This window comes from Procambarus clarkii, chromosome 78, assembly GCF_040958095.1.
Source record: "Procambarus clarkii isolate CNS0578487 chromosome 78, FALCON_Pclarkii_2.0, whole genome shotgun sequence".
NCBI classification, from domain to species: Eukaryota; Metazoa; Arthropoda; class Malacostraca; order Decapoda; family Cambaridae; genus Procambarus; species Procambarus clarkii.
In genome coordinates, this window is record NC_091227.1 from 13,735,262 (window position 1) to 13,744,868 (window position 9,607).

A 9,607-nucleotide genomic window follows, 5' to 3' on the forward strand; every position below is an offset into this window, starting at 1 on the left:
AATTGTTTTTAATGTTTTCAAAAATTGCACATGCGTGTTTTGTTTTTAAAATAATGCTGCAGGATGAGGATTAAGCCTAAAACACCAAAGTCGGCCGTGGTAATTGTCCAGCCATTAGTTCAATTTCTGCAAGAAAAAATATCTTGTCCACCACAAAATATAATTGACTTGCCAATAATAAACAAAATTTATCTTATCCAGGTGCGACCTTAGCCAAGAGACAGCAAGACGTCAACCACCTGCTCGACTACATCTATGACCACCTTCACTATGCTGACTTGAAGACCATCGCCGGGACCTTCTCCCCTGAGGCTGACACCTCCCTCTACACTGATGCTGGCGCAGCCGCCCATGTCCTTATGGAGGAGCTCAGGGACGGCAGGCTGTTGGAGCAGCACCACTGGTTCTCACTTTTTAATACTCGCCAACGTGAAGAAGCTCTCATGCTCTTTGAAGTTCTGATTCACTGTAAAACGTGGGAGGGCTTCATTAACAACGCTGCTTACTTCCGTGAGCGCATGAATGAAGGAGAGTTTGTGTACGCACTCTATGTGGCTGTCATCCACTCAGATCTTGGACATGGCATTGTACTTCCTCCACTCTACGAAGTCACTCCTCACCTGTTCACCAACAGTGAGATCATTAACAAGGCTTACTCAGCCAAGATGACTCAGACACCAGGCAAATTCAAAATGTATTTCACCGGAACAAAGAAAAATAAGGAACAGCGAGTGGCATACTTCGGCGAGGATATTGGCATGAACATTCACCACGTTACTTGGCATATGGACTTCCCCTTCTGGTGGAAGGACTCCTACGGCTACCACCTGGACCGCAAGGGAGAGCTCTTCTTCTGGGTTCACCACCAACTTACTGCTCGCTTTGACTCTGAGCGTCTCTCCAACTGGCTGGATGTTGTTGATGAAATACACTGGGAAAAGGTTATTCACGAAGGATTTGCTCCACATACCAGCTACAAGTATGGCGGAGAGTTCCCAGCTCGTCCTGACAACGTTCACTTCGAAGACGTTGATGGTGTAGCTAAAGTGCGTGACATGGTTATCTTAGAGAGCCGCATTCGCGACGCCATTGCTCTTGGCTACATCACCGACAAAAGCGGACACCATATCGACATCAAAAACGAGCACGGAATCGACATTCTAGGAGACATCATTGAATCTTCAGTGTACAGCCCCAACGCGCAATATTACGGAGCCCTGCACAACACAGCTCACATAATGCTTGGTCGCCAAGGTGATCCTCACGGCAAGTTCGACATGCCTCCAGGTGTCATGGAACACTTCGAGACCGCGACCCGTGACCCAAGCTTCTTTAGACTTCACAAATACATGGATAACATTTTCAAGGAACACAAAGACAGCCTTCCTCCCTACACCAAAGAGGACATCGCATTCCCTGGAGTAGTCTTGGACAGTGTTGCCATTGATGGAGAACTGAAGACATACTTTGACACTTTCGAGTTTAGTCTTATTAATGCCGTAGACCAGTCTGAGAACGTGGCAGACGTTGACATCTCCGCTGATGTAAACCGCCTCAACCACCAAGAATTTTCTTACAATATTGACATCACAAACAACAATGGCAGAAAAGTACTAGGAACCATCCGCATCTTCTTGTGTCCTCTTAAGGACAGCAATGGAGTCACCTTCACCTGGCAAGAGGGTCACTGGTTCTGCATTGAGATGGACAAGTTTTATAAATCACGTAAGTATATCCTTCGTTCCGTAATTGTATTATAATGTAGATGGCTATATTTTGAGACTCGTGTATCGGCCAACTTTGGAGACAAATACTTTTTGATTGACTAAAAAAATACTATGCTAATCAAAAAACTGTATGTTAATTAACATGTATTTTTTCTGTAATTCAATACAGTTGCTCCCGGAACTAACCACATTGTTCGCAAGTCCGTTGACTCTTCAGTAACAGTTCCTGACAGACCAAGCTTCGCCACACTGAAGAGGAAAACTGACCAGGCCGTAGCCAGCAGAGGCCGGCTTGACCTTCACGAGTTCGAACGGTCGTGTGGCATCCCCAACAGACTGCTCTTGCCTAAGGGTAAGGAGAGGGGAATGGACTTCGCCTTGTTTGTGGGTGTGACCAACGGTGACGAGGATAAGACCGTAGACAATCCTGAAGAGCTCGGTCCCACGCATGCTCAGTGTGGCATTCACGGAGAAAAGTACCCAGACAAGCGGCCCATGGGTTACCCCGTCGACCGCAGAGTCCCAGACAATCGCGTCTTCCTTGAGTCTCCCAATATCAAGAGAATCTACGTCAAGGTCTTCCACGATGCGCACTAATACAATTTGCACTTCCAGAATGTATTGGTTTTGAATGAGCAATACTTCAACGATCCACACTAAAATACATGTAAGTCCACATAAAATTTTGTTGCTTCATTAGATTCCAATTGCCAAAAAATTAATTAGGTTTGAAAGTTGACTAATAATTTTATAATATAAAAAAGTTGCATTTGAAGATTATTTGAAACTTTGAGAATTCCATGTTTAGATGTTATTGGTCATAACGCTTTTACGAACAATTTCGTGCAATGAATATAAGTAAAAATTTTTCAGTAGGCCTGACATTGTCACATTGTCACATAGAGGTTATTCCTCCATTACTTTATGTTTAAATACATTAATTGTATTGTTTGTATTATCTCATTAAGCCTGGTAACAGCGAGGCTACACGAAAGTATACTTCGCCCATCTGTTTGACGTCACAATTTTTTTAAAATTTTCAAGAACATCGATGCCCAAAGAAAATGTTTTGTCTTGACAAAAACCTTAAATTTTTATTAAAGATGCACTTAAATCTGACTTTCATTCAGACATATTTATGATAAACCAAACACTTGCAATAATATTGTGATATGTCGTAACATTTATTACCTTTGCAGGGTGAATGGTAGCTGTTAAGGGATGGTCATTGATCAATTATGTTTGCAATTATTTATCCATCTGGTGGATAAAGGGTTTTGGGTCAGGGTCGCTCTATATGCTATACCACTCAATCTTTTCCTCTTGTCAACAATATCTTATCTCTAGAATATGTACACAGAGAAAAATGTGTTCATCGTTTTAACCACGTATTTGTTTTAATTTGCTGGACAGTTTTCAGTTTTGCTTCCAAACAATTGTATATAATAGATATTTATAATTGGAAATCTCTTTCTGTGCCTGTTAGTCTGTATGTCACCTCGAGGACATACCTATACCTCTGGCCTATATGGCCTATATACATACCTCTGGCCTATAACCTCCTCATGGAGGTTATAGGCCAGACCCTTCAGGTTAGCTTCACTTATTAGTTCCCACAGTGATTTATGTTTGATATGTGCCAAAAATGGGTGGGTAGGAATTTGCTTTGATTTTATTTTGAAGTTAAATCTGGGTGAGACATAAAATAAAAATATGCTGCACAAATGATGTTAGGTAAGAAGTGTAAAAACGTCAAAAACTTTATTCATTGAATACTTAAAGCTATAACTATGACTATCTTCTTGAGGTTATCTTGAGATGATTTCGGGGCTTTTTAGTGTCCCCGCGGCCCGGTCCTCGACCAAGCCTCCATCCCCAGGAAGCAGCCCGTGACAGCTGACTAACACCCAGGTATCTATTTTACTGCTAGGTAACAGGGGCATAGGGTGAAAGAAACTCTGCCCATTGTTTCTTGCCGGCGCCTGGGATCGAACCCAGGACCACAGGATCACAAGTCCAGCGTGCTGTCCGCTCGGCCGACCGGCTCCCATTGGACTATATGGACTATTAAAAAAGAGAGAGGGAAGTAGGGGTCCAAGAGCTCTTCCTGTTACACAACTTGGGTGTGGAACAAGTAATTATCAAAAGAAGGCACCATGCCGGGAAGGCTATGTAGCAGTAAGACAGTGAGGTGGCAGCTACTTATTTGAGAAATGCCTATTTTATTTACCTTATAAGCTGAGGCAGCTGATTTTAGTTGAAGAATACTCAGCTGATTCCTCTACATTTAGCATGGAACAAATTTGTGTCTAAGACCTCTTCCTGTTACACAATTTGGCTGCGTGCAACCAAACTAGAAGTTCTCTACAAATCAAGGGACCCAGAATGTGGAATGACCTCCCAAATCATATCAAAGGCTGTACCCCTCTCAACCAGTTTAAGAGTAAAACTAAGTACTACCTAATTAACTTCATGTAACCTACCTTACCCCCTAAATGTCAACCCATGTCTTGCTATTTTTTAAACACTGTTGTTTGTTCACCAACTTGTACAATTGCTGATTTCTGCTATGTTACCACCCTTTTTTATTTTTTATTCCTTCTTTCAACACAATTTATACCTAATCCCGATTACTATTAAGTTTTAGTCTAAGTGTTTTTCCCCTCACACCTTGCCCGAAATACTATGAGTATTTGTGGCTTTAGGTAGTGTATGTACTAGCTCTGTCTATAAATCCAACATTATGATTGTAAATCAACTATGTACTTTACCTGAATAAAATTTATTTATTATTTATTTATTAATCAGCAAGTAAGTATTAAAAGAAGGCACCAAGCTGGAAAGGCTATGTAGCACCATTGTGTGTAGCAATAAACCAATTTTTTTTAACAAATAATGCACCTGAATGATAAAACAAATCCTGTCAGCTGTAAAAATATTGATGCAGTTAATTAAATACAAAATATAATGAAAGAAATATTACTGGTTTATTTTTATCCTATCTTTTTGTACTGTACAGTATATCCAAGGAAGTGAAAAATTGAGAACAAATCCACAAGGGCCGTGACGAGGATTCGAACCTGCGTCCGAGAGCATCCCAGACGCTGCCTTAATCTGTGTGTGAGAAGAATTGAGACATAATGCACAATTTAATATATGATTAAAAAATGATTAGCATGGATTAGCAGTTCAAAAGAAATATGACTATTACATATCAACATGAGATCTTAATGATCCATGGTTAACATGATTTAATAAGGATAATACAGTACTTGTAATAATACAAACTATAATTTAGAATCTTTTTTACTGTTTTTTTTATTAAGAAGTTTAGGTATACACAACAATGTGCTGTTACCCTATTCTATGTGGAATATTACACAGGGTAGATAAAAAACTAGCTATAAGTTTATCTAATATTCTAATGTCACAGGATGCTTAGGCATACATGGAATCAAGGTAGAAAATACCATACTCAATACAAAAATCAAATCAACTCTGACTAAACAACACTTCACGATTTTCACAAGAGGTAAGCACTGAATCACGGGAACATAATAATTACTCTTATCAGTTTCTACAAGACTCCTCTCAAACAATGTATTTTTTAACATGCTTAGGTATACACAGCAATGTGCTGCTTCCCTATTCTGTATGAAGGACCACACAGTGTAGATGAAAAACCAGTTACAAGCTCATCCAACATCCTCACCTCACAGGTTGGCCAGTCATACATGGAATCAGGAGAGAACAAAATACTTAAGGCTGATCTATTAGCCTCCACTGGCAAAATCTGGGTGCAGCACAAGAATATCTTCCAATATTTCTGAGTGTATGAAGTAATTACAGAGCTTAAAGTACATCATACCATTTGGTATGACGTCACTGATAACAGGGCAATCACAGATATAGTGTTGGAGAGTATGTTCTCTCAAGTAGGAATGAAAACAGATGTTTTTTTCCACCAAGAGGGTTATAAACCCATGGAACCGCCTACCCGCTGAAGCCGTAAATGCCAAATTCCAGCTAAAAAATTTCATTAAGACAATTGGTAGGCCCTTTAACAAGCCGCCGGCTTTCTGTCCTCGTCGAGGCCACTAGATAGTTAGTGGCCCTTGGGTAAATTCAGTAAATATATACAATAATTATCAGCGCATCTTCCGAGCAACAAGGACAGCTACACAGTATCTCTTAAAATTACATAGGTAAACAACAAATGTAACATATTTGTTTACTACAATGTCGGTGTTGGATATTTCCAACATCGAATACAGCATTGTTGTATTCTCATTACTTATTACTAACCATACTTAATATTGTAGTAAGTAAAATTAACAACTCGTAGAATTCTCATGTACTAATAATTCATCTGTGCATTAGGCTAGAATTCTCACGTCACCTGACGCCAGTATTGCGTCAGATTTCTTTACAGTAAAACACATTATATTCAATTTGTGTGAGAATTAAATACGATTCTCCATAATTAAAGCATTCTGTATGACAACTGATTGCAGACGAATTGTTCTCTAACTAAAAGCCGAATAGAGCGTTAGAATTATACCGTCTACCTCGCGATAGTGTTAACGTCATCAATGAATGCCATGGGGAGACATTAATTCCTCTCCCTTATATATTTACTATTCTTAAATAGTTAAATAATAATATTTCGTTCCTCTAAATAATAAACCCGTCCAGTCTTTAGAGTTTCAAGCGCGAATGCGAGAAATATTAATGTTCAAGACAATTATTTGTGTCATGAACGTCGACTCGGCGTGGGTTGGAGGACGCCATCCTCAGTCGGTACGCGGACACGTGCAGAGCCAGAAGGAGGCAGAACTGTACTTACCGTACTCATAAACAACGCCATTGCCCAGCAATTCGGGCAGGTGTTATTCATCTGCAGATGAAAGCCGCCACTGTGAGGCGTGAACGACCTTGAAGATAATATCTTCAACTAGTGCTGGTGTTAAAAGAGGGACCCTAGACTTGGTTCCTGACGACACGTGATCAGCCAGCTTGAAACGCATCAATCCAGGATAGGTTCACCGGAGCCTGGGATGCGAAATTACGGCAATCTTAATACTTATACAGTGCCCACAGCTAAGTACCCTTTATTTGATGCATCATTTACAGGTTTAATAATAGCGGGGTGATTGCGCGTCACGCGGCGAGACAACACCTAATAACAGGTGATTAGAATTCCATCTGTAGATATCAATAATCTTGAATATGAATTGAGTAGTTAAATCAATTGCTACTGGTAGTTATTTATCTTGCAGCTCGAGAGACGAATTCCTCATGCTGTCTTCTCCATGTTAACCGTGCCATTCGTCAGTGTACCAGACTTGGAGATTAAGAGGACTTCCAGGGTTATCTAAAGGAACCTACTACAAGCTAAGGCTTATTTCTTTTTTTCGATATTCTAGCAATTTGATACATTCAGAATGTTCAACATAATGTGTGATTTACTGTAACTCATTGCTATGCTCATATTCATGTCCTTTATATGAACAATATTATATTCAGCATTATTTATAGGATTAGATTATTATTAATTGAATTAATGAACGAACCACACTAATTCCTGGACGTACTTACCTCCAGTAATAACCCCCCAATGTAGGTGTTTGAGGTTGGTTTCTTTAATAATACAGCCCATTAATTATTCTTATGATCATACTTTCTAGTCATATCCATAGTCACTGGCTTTCTCTAGAATTTTATCTAATGATCTGAAATTCTCAGTTTCCCTCTTTACTTTAAAAGCGGGTGGTCCTTCGTAATTTAATTTACTATTTTAATCATTAATTAATCAGAATCAAGCCCAAATATCCCACAGTCGGTGCTGGCTGTAGAAGTTGAAAAAACATTGTTTTACTTCGAAATATACTAATTTTATAAGAAAATTCGACGTAAATATGAGGCAGTAGAGCTCCGATAAGCCAGCGCCAAATCTTCAAAATGAAGAATGTTGCTGCTCTCTGATTGGCCAAACGAAACACAGTAGTGACCTCTCTCGGCATGCAGGTGAACCAGACCCAAAACCCAAATATCTTCGTAAGTGGACCTACCTGAATTGCACCTAAGCATCTTCTTAGTGCATAATTAGGAACCTTCGTAGCAAATCTACTTACGAAGAAATATAAGGAGCTTCGTGAATCTAGGTCCAGACATCCACTTGGAGCAGTTTATAACACAGATGTACCTTGACTGAACTTTTGAGAAGTCTGCTTATATTCGTTTTGGCGATGACGTAATCATTACTTTAGTGCTGTTAACACTGCTTAGCTTGTTGACTGGCCAGTCATAAAACTAAGTAACTGGCTCAAATTACCTGGAATCAGGTAACTGGCTCAGGCATATAAGGTCTTCCAAACGTATATCGACACCTATAAAGAATTCACAAATATTGACATTAAAGTCGCACAATTTACTTTGCCAAATGGCTGTTCAAGTACAATGGTCATTCTAGGGACATGACCTAGTACCATGTCTAGGGACATGGTTTTAAATTTGGGAATAAATCACATCTGTTTCTCACATCAAACAATTTTGATCTCTCTTCTCTATCTGGATATCTCTTCTCCGCGAGAAATAATTACAGAAGCAATGAACAAATGTAAATGTATTTGCTTTGTAAAATATCATTTGTATACTGTATGGTTTTGGAACTCCTTGAATCTCTTTAACAGACTGGGGAAGAAATATCATAAGCTACTCAATGCTTTAGAGATGTATTTTATTATCTCCAACTTACTTGAAAGGGAATGAACCGTTAATTAGATATCTAGTGCAACTTTTGATGGGTAGTTGGACACGAATTAGCAAGATAATTTTTAGTTAGAGAGCATAAACGAGGAAAAGACCATATCACCACTCATCAGGTTGTTTGCATGCCCCCGTCCCAACCAAACGCTTCAGATGTTGTTTTCTTTAGAATTCCATATTTATGATCGAGTTTTGGGATTACCGAGCAAATTAGGTTAGCTTTAGGTTGTTCTTTTATCGCTATATTAGAAAGTGTCTTGTTATCTTTAAAGTTAACAAAAAGTCCATAGCATTTCAAAACTGGCAACCATATCAGTATACAAAGCGTGCTGTTGTCGAGACCTGTTGGTACCTAAGTATTTTTCGAGCATCGAAACGTTTTACGGATAACGAAGGAAGTGGAATAGTACTTGTAGAAGGTATTGTTAATACTTGGTGTTTCTGGTATTGGAGCCCCAGGATGATAGCGCGAGTGTTAAGGACACAGACATTTGGAAAAAAAGGAAATGACATTTCCTTCGCATTGATCATCAGGTACAGGGAAGGTTCAAGATATCAACAGGGTATCAGTTTAGGCACTTTAGATTTCTTCTCTTATTGTGGACATCCATAGCAGTGTTGATACGACAGCGGTCTCGTGCTTTTGAGACCGAGTTCGAATCACTGGTGATTCAAGTGCATAATTGTGAAAGTATTTGTAATGTTGTTGTTTTGTCTGTTGCAAAATTACGTTGTATTGTCGTTGTAACAGCGTGTTATATTTTACTGTTGTGATCTTGTTAGAGCATTACACTGAACTTGTCAGTCTCAGTCACCAACTCGTCTTTATACACGACATCTGCTAAACTTTTCACTGGAAATCCTACTAAAGAAATCATTTTCCGGCAGTTTTATACACAAATGACAAAAAATAAATGTACAAATATTTTCGCCAGATTGTAACCTGTTTGGGTTATCACGTGTAAATATATGTCAGGTTTAAATGCATCTTTATTAATGGTCTTGTTTTTCTCAAAGTTAAAACAATTTGCTTATGCATAGTTTTTATTAAAAAATGCAGACCACCATCTGATGGGCAATGTATACATTGCCAGGTTAAATAAAATAAGAGA

At 39.1% G+C, this 9,607-nt stretch overlaps 1 protein-coding gene across 1 annotated transcript; it reads left to right on the top strand.

Moving 5' to 3' along the window:
- Positions 1–344: 344 nt before the first annotated feature.
- Positions 345–2,841, top strand: LOC123746135 (hemocyanin B chain-like). The gene is made up of 2 exons (XM_045727429.2): positions 345–1,725; positions 1,897–2,841. The coding sequence occupies exons 1-2, from the start codon at positions 360–362 to the stop codon at positions 2,322–2,324; spliced, it is 1,794 nt and encodes a 597-aa protein (XP_045583385.2). The 5' UTR covers positions 345–359; the 3' UTR covers positions 2,325–2,841.
- Positions 2,842–9,607: the final 6,766 nt, after the last annotated feature.